This window comes from Melanostigma gelatinosum (assembly GCF_949748355.1).
Source record: "Melanostigma gelatinosum genome assembly, chromosome: 4".
NCBI classification, from domain to species: domain Eukaryota; kingdom Metazoa; phylum Chordata; class Actinopteri; order Perciformes; family Zoarcidae; genus Melanostigma; species Melanostigma gelatinosum.
In genome coordinates this window covers 21171378-21184140 of record NC_136637.1, presented here as the reverse complement: position 1 = coordinate 21184140, position 12763 = coordinate 21171378, and the positions used below count along the sequence as shown (strand labels likewise).

Sequence of the window (12763 nt, the reverse complement as noted above, 5' to 3'; positions counted from 1 at the left end):
TATACAAACGAAAAAACAACTGAAAGTCACACCTTTGCCAAAAAAACACACGGGAACTGTGGACAAACATGTTATAACCAATCACACGGGGAGTAACTCCGACATGCACCAATCGCAAGCACACACACTGCCGGGGCGGCCATCTTTAGTAACAGGAGCCAGGGCTGACAAGTTTGGTCTATCATTTTGAGGCCCAGAAATTCCTGCATGTCTGCATACCACAGTGAAAGGGGAAGTAAGGGGGGGGGGGGGGCGCACAAAGTAAAGGAACAGAGGGACAGAAAGGAAAAAAGGCGGAGGGAGTGCAGAGGGAGGATCTTTCAACATAAGGTGGAGCAACAGGGAAGAGAATTGGAGGGAGAAAAAGAAAGAGACGGGGAAAGACCATTTCTTCTCTCTTTCATCACGCTGTTTTGGAGGCGTCTGGTGCTTTCTGCAGGCTTTTCTACACATGATTAGACGACTAGACATCCCGGCCATGTTGGTAAAAATATATTAACCGCATTCCCTTCTCGTGAGGGCAGCGGGACTATCAAATTGCAGCAAAGGAGGAGGAGGAGGAGGAGGAGGAGGAGGAGGAGGAGGAGGAGGAGAGATGGTGAAGTGCAGGGAATGCATACTATGAGCATGAATGCAGTCTTCCCCTGTGCTACAATTTACTACTACTGTTCAATAAAGATGCTGTACTGCGAGATAGCAGCAGCCATTTTTACTGCAGTCTTATAACTCTGCTGTCCTCATGCGATGCGTTTAGACGAGGAGATAAAGATTATAACCGCATTTTATAGCTGTCTTGCAAATGTATATTGCCATTCAAGCCATCAGGAGGAAAAGTGGAGATGACATAGTGGACCTATAGGCCTGAATGTTGTTACAACATCACTAATACTTCAGGACTGTTCAGGCCAGTGCAGAGGCAGAATTAAATGACACATAATACAACAAAATAGATGAATATTCAACAAAGGTTGTTTTAAGGATGATCTGACATGAGCTACAGATTTAGCCTGAGAGGAAACTCAACGCTGCCAGTTCCACCACCTCATGCTGTGACCTCCACTCAGCCTTTGTCCGATACCTAAACCGAGGTTCGTATCTTCATTTCCTGTGCGACACACAAACGCACCGTTGGCACCGAGATTCATCCGATTATTTATCTGACAAGTTACGTTCGCTCACATTTTTTTGCTGCCGTGTAAACATTTTTTTCAGGTTTGTTGTTTCACTGTAGATTCTACAGATTTCTTCTAGCAGCTCCCGAGTAATGCTACAAGTCTCAACACAGATGCCACAACAAGTAGTGCAAGATGCAGGTCAGAGGAAAGTACCTGTTTTGCAAAATTGGCGCTACGCCAGTCTGTGTACTGATTCCAAGCGTGTAGCCGTTCAGCCATAACAAAGAGATGCAGACCGAAGTGGCCTCCAATAAAAAAAATTTAAAAAGAAAAACGCTTCATGACACCGTTTGCTTGCTGGGATTCGATATTTGATTTCTTTATGAGACATCCTACTCCAACATCTAGTGCCAAAGCTCGCCCCAGGTGGTCCAGCCCAGCTGGGGCGGGGGGGGAGGAGCTCGTTTTAAATCTGTTCCATCAGATGGGAAATGATGATTCTGTGTCTAGATGTTAGCAGTAGAGCAGGTTATGAAGAGGAGGAAAAAGAAAGGTGCATCTCACTGTGTGCCCCTGCTGCTAGGCAACAATACTATGAACACACACACCTGTCCATGTTCCACATTGCCACTTCCCGTCTTTGTGAGTCCTCCTGGAATATGTGTGTGTGTGTGTTTGAGCACATGTGTATGCATGTATGTGACCATGTCATACCCTATAGTTATGGATTGCAAATGGCCCATTGGCCCTGACTTCTCCTCCCCCCCTTATCCTCTACTCGCTCACTTCTGACCTGGGCGGGTGAACTCAGGGTCACATTCTCCCAATAATGTCTGTCCGTCACTCCCGCCCACAGAGCCCCCGAGCCTCGTGTCACAAGTATTGCCTGAAATAGACAGAGTCTCTCTGGACTGCACCATTAAAGCCGGCACAGGCGTGGTGGTCACCATCAAAGCTCAGTTTACCAAGAATTATACTCCGTTCCCAGACACCTAACACATTCTGGGTAGTGCCCGACTCCCTGGAAGGTGCTTTGTTTTTTTCTTTTTGCTAAGAAGAAGCTGTTAAATGGTTCAAAGAAAAGAGAAATGCTGGAATTGTTTTGCTGAGCTGAAAACATGCGTCAGGTATACCTGAGTGCTACGTTTCTGTTTGCTGTGTAAAGACTGGACCGTAACAATAAACACTAGTACACAGTGCTACTGTTGATCAGACTGTGTCTTCACTATCAAGTGTGCATGATGTGTGTGTGTGTATGTGTGTAGTGTTGATGTCATCTGATCTGGCCAAACACCTGAGAAGAATCCCCTTCCCTCGACCAGAGGGCGGGTCGTGTTCTTTTCCTCCCTCACACACACAAACACTTCCATCCTTGCAGCTCGCCTCTCCTCCCGGCTGCCTGTCGTCTAATTTCTGTCAAACAGATTTACAACCCGAGGGTTCGCGTTTGCTGGAGGCTTGCGAAGCGATTCATGAAATAAACATTTGCAGCACTGTCAGAGCTCGGCTATTCTGTTAAGGGTTTGCGCATCTGGTGAGCTGTAATCCATTCGTTTAACTCCCACCCCCCCCCCCCCCCACACATGTAAATAACACCCCTACCCCCGCTCTCTTTGCCCCCCCCAGGGCCCAGTTGTACAGCTCGGCAGTAGGAAGTGTTTCGGACAAAGGCAGGAAGTAATGAGGAAGTCCTCACAGACAGCTCAGGCTGTAACAACCCGCTTGCCTGTCAACACGCCTTCCTCTACGGCTCACACACACACACCAAAGCACTCGTGCACACAGAGGGAGTCAAACCATCACCCTCATTAGGAAGGTATACCAGCCTCCTTCTCAACAGCCCCTTGTCCTATGTGAACATCAGTAGCGTGCATTCTTAAGAAATGCAAAAGAAGAAAGTATTATGAGATCGGGAATGACTCTCTCTCCTTCTTGATACTGTAAACACAGTGCGGCAACAGTAGCCACACGTCTTGTTCCAGCATGTTGGTATCCTCAGAAGCCCCCATCCTCTCTTCACTGACAGCCAATCCGCTGTTAGAATCGTGGGCAGCGAGTATGTTTGTGCTCCACTTGGCTCGGTGTGCAAGTGTGCATTTGTTGTGCATGTGTCTGTCTGAAAATGTACTATTACCCGTGCAATGTTACCATTGCACGTGTGTGTGTGTGTGTGTGTGTGTGTGTGTGTAGAGCAGGATGTGGGAGTGCCCGTCCATTGATGAGCTGGAGGAGAGAGGAGAGACTTTTCCAGATCCCCCGAGGCACTCGGATAGCACTGCCTGCCTGCTACTGCACTCACTGCACAAATGGAGCGGGTAGAGGGAAATGCACGCACACATGCACTTGCACTTGCACTTGCACATGCACACAACTGATGCCAGCTTATCAAAGTTAATTTGGATTTGTTAACAAGGATGCAAGCTGCCAGGAAGGAAAACACAAGAGCACAATTACTAACTCTCCCTCTCCATCTGTCTGCTTCTATCCTTCCTCTCCTCCCTCTTCTCCTCCCCTCTCTTTCAGTTTTTGTCTCTCCCTCACACTCGAACGGTAATTCAAACACCCGTGAGTGTGTGTGTGTGTGTGTGTGTGTGTGTGTGTGTGTTGATCTAAGGCAAGCCACCACGGAGAAGCCATCACAAATGGACAGCATCAAAGAGGAGCTTGTCGGTGTCTATACCAATAAAGGAGAGAAAGATGAGAGCAGATGTTCGCATCTCTCTTCTGTGGTTATCACCATCAGGACCACATCACTTGTAATTCACTTTACTCAGGACTTGGAACAAAGAAGTCAATTAAAAACAATTCAAATACCATCATTCAAGTGTGCTCTCTACTTTTTCCTGTTTGAATGAACAGAAGGAAGTCAAAAAGTTGAAATGTTTCACTTCAGGAGAGCACAATATGTTTGACTTAAATGTGCTGCAAAATCAAGAATTTTGAATCACAAACTTAGCAGGGCAAATAACTATCTAATAACTGGATCATAACAGCCAGACAATCGCTTTGGCTCGAATAATATAGCCCCAAGCCTAATGCTGATGTGAACTTATGTGTGCCAGACTCTCTCAGGTCCTACACCTCACCACATGTCCCTAAAACGGCACGTGATCAAGAATACTATATATCCCTTCATGTGCAGCCGGTACATGTTCCGATTTTGTTTTCCTCCCAGCTGTAAAGTGAGCTTCCACTTCCAGGCAGCGGAGTTAATGCCAGTGAGGGAGAAGACGGCAAAAGGATAGCGTTTCTAACTTAGTCGCCTCTCACTGGAAAAGCATCGGTGTCAAAGTTCACATGAACTCAGGGCTCCAGAATGCCATTATTTGCTTGCCTTTCAAGAAAATGTTCGACACGTCAGCAAAATATGGAATTACTGTATGTATTTTCCTTTTGTCTTTATAGTACAGCCATCGTAACTGTTGATCACCAGAGGTAAAGAGTGTGTGTTTGTGCCCGTGTGCTCTAGATGGGTGATTGGCAGACAGGAAAAACAACAAGCCGTCCCCTCCAGATGGAGGCTCGTGAGTTGAGAGCGGTGACTCAATATATGTACACGGTTGTTGCTTCACGCATCAAATTTAATGAAGCGTTTGAATGTGCACAAAGCCAATTCTAACTCTCGTGACTGCTGTTTCGCGTACGCATGCGGACATTTATAGTTTACAATATGTGCCCTATATTTATGATCTGAATATCACTTTTACAGGCCAGTACTATCTGCTCTGTCTTATGGACCGCAGACAGTACCGGTTGGGTGTCATCAGCTTAGAAAAGTTTACAATTATGGCGGGGTTTTAAAACTAAACTAAAATTGGTGCCAAAACTCAGGTGTCATCTCAGCGTTTGTATCAAATGATGTCGAGTGACACGCAGCCCTGCTCAACGATGACACAAAGATCTGAACACAATGAAGTTATTCAATAAATCTGGGACTTTTGGGTCATTTTTATTCCCTCGAAATTAGTGTCATTTTTGATGATAAATGAGCCTTAACTTTTTAGTCGGTAACATCGGCGAGGATTGCTGGACTCTCACAAACATCCTGCGGTGTTTCTTCACTATGAAGACGCTGAGAGAGCCCAACGCTCCCTTTGTGTGCCCGTGTTCCCCGTGTCACTGAGCACTAAATGGCTAATTAAGAACAGCAGCTTCTGGAGAACTATTTCATTTACTTTTCATTAGAAACAACTGCAGAAACGGAGAAGCGATCGAACGAGAAGTGAGTGGGGAAGCAGCCCGAGCGGAGACACTTTTACACCCCAATTAAGAGGCGGGGCTGGCTAAGTGTTGTTGTTTGGCTGCGGGCGCAGGCCAACAGCACGCTTCACTTAGCGCCTCCATCCTTAATACTGTCCTTTTCTAGCTTGGCCACGCTGCACTCTGGCAAAAGTGAGTGTGTGTGTGTGTGTGTGTTGGGGGGTTCTTTTGAGTGCGTTTCTGTGTCTGTACCTGGGAGCCACACTTCAAACGTGACTTGTTTGTTTTGCTCTGTTTATTTCCCTTCTCTTCCCCTCCTGGCTCCGCATCTCATCCACATCCACTGTCCACTGTGTATTTGCTAGCATGACAAATAAAACTGATGGAAATGTCATTGACGACAATTCACATGACCAGCTGAGTATCACGCTATGATCAACAGTCTGGTGATGCAAAACAAATAGTTCAATGTATAGGAAATGAGTTATTGGCTTAGTTGTTCTGAGTTAAATCAGAAGATTGATATGATTCTCATAGCTGTCTGTTAGCTTACCATGAAGCCTGAAAGCAGGGGAAACACACAATATAATCTGTAAAAATGACTATTTGTGGTGTTTAAAACAATGCTATTATTTAATAATCCTTAGTAAAAATAGAAAAGTCTTCTGAACATGCTTTCAAACTGCTCTTTCTATGCTTTCATAAACTGCCGGCACAAGTTTATCACCGCTCACAGATTACAGCTGTAGCTGTACTGAGAATTACATACAGCACTGTAAACACCATAAAGTTTTGTTTTCGTTTTCTCTTGCGCAACAGGACTCGCTGCCTCCCTCTGTTTTTCAAAAAAAGCTTGGAAGTTGGTTGAATCTCTTTTTAAAAGCGTCCATGGGACAAAACTAAATTCCCATCCCCAGCAGAGAAGCAGAGAAGCTCGTAGCCGGGCAGTCCGACCCGTGTTCAACTCTGGTCAGAAGGAGGGTCACAAAGCCGCTCCAAATGACGCACGCTGACCCAGTTAGATCGACCGCCGGTGCAGGTTTAACCTGTCTTGACTGCGACGGTCTCAAAGTGGTACGTACGTGTGATGTAGAGAGGGCATTTTCCCCTCTATGGCTTCTGTCACTGGAAGGTGAAGCTGTGTTTTGTGTGCCTTAAAAAAACAATCGCAGCAAACAACAAAGCACGTAGGCAAAGGGAACTTTGACCTGGAAAGCTTTCTCTTCTCCTGCTAGTGTGTGTGTGTGTGTGTGTGTGTGTGTGTGTGTGTGTGTGTGTGTGTGTGTGTGTGTGTGTGTGTGTGTGTGTGTGTGTGTGTGTGTGTGTGTCAGTTGTGCAAGCACAGCGCTGGCTGGTGTCTGTGAGGCTGCACACGGTGTGCCAGGCCTCGGCAACAGACAGAGCCTTATCTAAACAGGAGATTGAGTGTTTGCTCCCATCCCCTCTTTCTCTCATCTGTGAATATCACCCGTACTTCCTCACTATCTGTCCCTTTTCTCTCCCGTAACCTCTCCTTTGTTAAAGTCCTCGGTCTTGTGTGCTTGCTTTCCAACTAGCAGTCTGCCTTTGTGTTTGTCGAGTATACTTCCGTCGCTCTTCTGTAAATAGAGCTCGTCCATACGTTGAGTCTTCTTGCTTCCTTTTTATTCATTCTCTTTTTGTTTTTAAATTTGAGCACCATTTAAAAAGGGCCCACTGACAATTTGACAAAACAAACACCCGTCCTTACGTTAAAATGCCTTTATTATTTTTTTAACAATGGGAATTAATTAGATAAGAGATTAAACACCACGTTTATCTCAACTCCAAACCAATAAGTTTAAAGACCGCAAAGAGCCGGCGACAGAAAGGAAGTGCTTTTAATCGCATTGACCAAACCATGGCCAACATTTTCTATGTCAACGTATGATACCACAAACTTTATTTTTGGTCATTTTACTCATCCTGGATGTGGGTGCAGAAGTTATACGCCGCATGCCTGCACATCCTGTCCCATTTAAAGCGGGTGCCAGTTATCCGTGCACGTCACTGATCTCACACCTCACACCCCTCCCCTTCTCTTCTAGGAGTGTTCCTTTTCATGCCAATCTGGTATTTCTACTCCAGTAGCAATCATGTGATATATAAATAATAAACAATTCTTCTCATTCTCTGTTTTCCACGGGGACATCCAAGTGACGGCTCAGCCGCAGAGAGGCACGTGAGGGACGGGTAAGAATCCACCGCTCGAAGACATTTCAACCGATTCAGGCAACAACAAAAAACCAATGCCCTGTTCTACACCACCACACCGCCCGAGTAAAGCAGACAACCAGCGTTGATCGAAATGCACTCTACTGTTTTCTACAGGAAAAGCAAGTAACCGCCAACATTCAATCAGGCAACAAAGCCACAGCGACTGGTGACAGCTTGTAAAAGCTGGGAAAATTGCAGCCTGAATGCACTTGACAAAACCCACTACTGGGCTGACCTCGACTACCTGCACAGCGTCGTAGATATACTGGAGGCACATACACATGAGACGCATGTGTGCGTCAGATAAACACACGCATACAAAACAGAGAAAACAACACCGGGCCGTGAATGTCAGATCTCATACACTCTCCAGGCTGTTTGGATTGCCAACAAGTTACTTAAGGGCCCTGCGCAGTTAAACATGACTTGTCTTGGTTCACACACACACACACACGCACGCACACACACACACACACACAGTGGTTTTCCTGCTGGTAAGGCGCATGTGTAGGAGCAGAGGAATGCAGGCTCTCCCTCGGCTCTTACCTAAGGCAAATGGAACCCTGTAAAAACACAACAAAAACAAACCCCACAGTTTCCACTCACACATTAACTATAATTCCCTGATCTAACGCGCCGCCGCCCTGCAAACGCACACGCGCGTGCGTGTGTGCGTCTAAGTTTGTAAACTGTGAGTTTTCATTTGCAGAAGCTCTAATTAACGACCCTACAGTTCCCTCGCAGCACCGCCGCCACCCAGCACGCGTTTCATGGTGTATCACTGCACAGGCAGGCAAACGACACATAAACTCACTGCTAATACTGTTACTACTGCTAGAAGTGCTGCTACACTATTTGTACTTTTACGTACATTTGTATGTTATTCGAATGTAGAACAACACTGATTTGAGAAAAGCATTCAAAGTCGCGGCTGTCGGCCAAAAGGGTAGATGGAAATGAGGAACCGAGCACTTTAGCACGCACATATGAAGCTCAGACGAACGCTGGCACGCATTTAACAGCACCGAGCGCCCGCTTCTGTTAATCGGTCCACATTCTTTCTTTCTTCTTCTTTTTTTTTTAATGGTTTAAAAAGAGGTTTGTCTTTGAAATCAAATCCAGGGCCCGTAGCGATCAAACATCTCAGAATAACACTCACTTAACGTAGGAGTGAAAAAGAAAATCTTTGAGAAGAATTTATCACATTGACTGGAGCGGAGAGTGACTGTGCACGAAAAGTGGAAAGTCAGAAATGTGGTGTGAAATCCTATCGAATGTTCAAGTCAAATGCAAATAACAGGCTGAAATCACCACCACTTCTTAACGTATAACTCATTATAACCAGCGATGTTCTTTTGCACATTCACTCCAAAAGCTGTGATCACTTCTGTCTGCACTGATCTAAAATCTCTCTTAAATGTAGGTATTTTTCATTCATGAAAGAAGTTTTCACAATAGCATTTATTCTTAAGTAAAAGTGAAGGATTTCAACATTTATCTTTCCGTTAGGTCAAAAACATTGTCTTTGATAAATACAGGTCTTCACAAATATCAACAACAATGGCTTTTTTTCTTCATTTGCCTTACATTTGAATTTTGAGCTCTTCATTTGTACCAAGTTTTCCAACAATCTTAAGTGCCATTGCTCCTCCTCTGTAACGCTAACAATGCTTGTTATAACCTCACCGTTTAGACATACTGTACAACTTGTTGGAGAGAAGACATAACCTGCATTACTTTTCCAACAGTGAGTCCTGGCAGAAAATCGAGGAGCCAACATTATATGCTGGCTGCAACAGTCGATGTTAAAGTATAAACACGACCGAGGTCGTTGTGCTTCGAATGCTGGCCTTTCTGTCCGACACAGAGACAGAAGAGAAAAAAACAACACACGCTATAATCGCCTTCAAAAAATAATAATCATTCTCTCTGTGTGTCTTACAATAGAAGCCTTTCTCTACGTTTATGGTGGGAGAGGAAAGACCGGCCGACATACCGGCAGCTGGCTGCAGCGCCGAGCAAACCCGCAGCTCGTTTCTATCAAAAAGGAGAGAAAATCGGTGCAATATTTAACAAACAAGTGTACATTACTGTTTATTCCCGTCCATCGGCTCTCTCGATCGAACCCCCTTTCTTTACGACCACAATGCCTATACCTTTGAGCTCGCAGTGCCCGGACTCAACAATGCAGTTGAGTCATTCCACACATCAAGCAGATCCCGAGCCTATAATTACCGAACACTTGCCCACGACGCTGCGGTCAATGAACGCTAATCAGAGGTGATATCAGGAGCAACCCTCCGCATCATGGAAATCATTACACAAACCATTTGCAATGAAAACATCAGTCGTCTCAATTGATTTCTGGGGAGGAATAAAAAAATAACAAATCTCCAGCGCATATTATCATTATGTGTCTCAATGGACCACTTTACAATGAGCGGCGTGATGGATTCTGGAAAGGTGCTACACTATCATGTCTGCACAAAACAGTCAGTCAATATGGAGATTTGTCCAATGCTTCCTAGATAAACGTGTATATCCGGCTGGCTAAAACACCTGACGCCACCTGTACCAAGTGTAATAGAGCTGTGGAGTCGCTTAGTTCGCTGTGGGCTACAACTTGAGCTGCATTATTTTACATTTGGAGAAATTGGAACCATTACAAAGTATGCCAAATGAGCTATTGACAGTTCCTGTTTGCAATGTTCCTATGGAGGTACAGACGACTATCACCGGGTTACTTTGATCCTGAATAAAACATGAAAACATGATGCTTCTCAGGAGAATTCTGGAGTTCTACGGAGCATCTTATTTTCTATGACTTCTAAGAAGATTTATGGACCGTTATGGACGTCAGCGATAATGATATCTTCGCTAAGTGCGAGTCACACTGAATGTAAATATATGAGGGGGGGGAAAATAAAACACGAAAGCTCTCCACTGTTATCATCCACTAAGACACAGATACACTCACTTCTCTGGCAGTGGTTCTGCGACCAGCATCGTCCCCTGAAGTGTCCGTTGATGGTGTTCTGTGAGCAGACGGTCTGGCCTTGGGCCGTGCCGGGACACACGTCTCCACACTCTCGGTCGTTCTTATTGGCCACGATGTAGTTGTCCTCCACCGTGTCCAGGATCTTGGACCAGTCCAGGGTGGCCAGGTAGCACAGGTCTGGATTCTTCTCGATCCTCACAGCGCCCCGGGTGATATTCATGAGGCTGTGGAGGCCCACCTCCTTCAGCTGCAGCATCTCGTAAATTACAAGAGCGTAGTTGAAGAAGAGGTTGCTTCCGCGGATCACTGTGAGGCTGGGGAAGAGATCGCTGAGGGCCTCCAGGCCGTAGACCCTGAACAGCAGCACATAGTCGGTCACCACTCGCAGCTTTGGGTAGCTGAGGCCCCGGAAGTCCTCAGTCTTGGTCTTGAACATGAGCAGAATCTTCAGGTGGCCCTCGATGATGGTGCAGTTCTCCAACGACTGGAGGTTGGTCACATTGTTCCGGATGTCCTTGCTCTGGCAGACTGGAGGGATTAAGAGGGAGAGAGATGTGAGAAACAAATATTAGCCATAAAACAAGTCTTTAGAATCAGTCAGCCAGGAATTTTGTTCATGTTTACTACGGTTTTGGTAAGACACCACGGCCTCTCACTGTGTATTATTATTTATTAGGAACACAACCCTAGAACTAATGCAATGTAATACAACAGCCCTGAATACGGGTCAGGTTTTGTTTAAAGTCTTTTAGAGAATAATAAATTCAACTTTTCAATGAATCAATTGTTTAGTTAATAAAATGTCTATTACAATTTCCGAAAGCTCAGAGTGACACCAATTAATTACAAGGCCATGTCAAGTAAAGCAGCAAATCCACAGAATTGAAGCTGGAATTTAGAAATGTTTAGACGTTTATATAATAACCGGCTGATTAACAGACTTTTGTCATCGTAGAAATGAGTGGTTATTTTTCTATTGATTGACCAATTAATGAATCGACTTATCATTCAGCATCATAATAATAATAATAAGAGTACATCACAGTATAAATGTAGACACGTCATTCCTCGACTTCTACAGTAACAGGCCAAACCTGTAGACTGTGAATAGATCATTAAATGAAGGCGAGAGTAGTCTTCGATTTGCAACGGTATCAAAACGACCGGATGTGAACATCAACCATGAAACCACTAGTGATCTGCACTAAGTGGAGCAGAGCCATTCATGAAACAGGCTCACTGAAGTCCCCTCTACAATCCGACTGGCCGCAAGCGCTCTCCCTCTCTCCCTCCCTCTCTCTCACACACACACACACACACACACACACAGTCTCTCTCTCTCTCTCTTCTCATTGGCTCCAGCATTATTTCTCCAGAGAGGAAATTACTGTATGGCACTGTCTGATCTGAATGAAGCAGACATGAAGGGGTTAACAGAAATGAAGCCTGGAAGCTAAACGCTTATCCATGCTCATTCATACTCTTTAGCTGCTGAACACTGGCACACACACAAGCACACATTTGGACCAGCAAATGCACGCACGCACACGCACGCACGCATACACACACACGACTGCTTTATGATGTTTGAGCAGGTTGTTAAAATGAGAGGAACATTAGCATCAATGTTGCGGTGTCAACACACCAATTTCCACTCAGTGAACACACTCACTAAAACTACAATGGTTAGCGGGGAGACATCGAACGCTAATTTCTATCGCATGACTTTAAGCTTGCATGTACCGTACCAACCATACGACCAGCCATTACGGCCCAAAACAGATGGTTCTGGTCAACAACCAACACCAACAACAAAACAGACTACGGTACTTCTCTCACTCATTTATTTCATTACGATTTCAATACTGAGAGCAAGAAAAGACTTAAACATAAAACCCAGAGATTCATTTGTAAAAACCAAAACAATGAAAAGCATGTAGGGTAAAATGAGTCTCCTATCACATCTAATGGTCTCCATTTAGTCTGCTGCTTTCAAATCAATGATACAGACACGCCTACTAGTCACACACTGTGAGGGTCTTCCTACTAATCACACACTGTGAGGGTCTTCCTACTAATCACACACTGTGAGGGTCTTCCTACTAATCACACACTGTGAGGGTCTTCCTACTAATCACACACTGTGAGGGTCTTCCTACTAATCACACACTGTGAGGGTCTTCCTACTAGTCACACACTGTGAGGGTCTTCCTAC

The 12763-nt window shown here is 45.1% G+C and overlaps 1 protein-coding gene across 1 annotated transcript in view; it reads right to left on the bottom strand.

Annotated features, from left to right (window-relative positions):
- insrb (insulin receptor b) overlaps positions 1–12315 on the bottom strand; it is a gene marked incomplete at both ends in the record, with an annotated part of 29922 nt that extends 17607 nt beyond the window's left edge. The window contains 2 exons of the mRNA XM_079267234.1: positions 10528–11076; positions 12297–12315. Coding sequence (XP_079123360.1) covers positions 10528–11076; positions 12297–12315 — 568 coding nt within the window. The remainder of the gene's footprint in view (positions 1–10527; positions 11077–12296) is intronic.
- Positions 12316–12763: the final 448 nt, after the last annotated feature.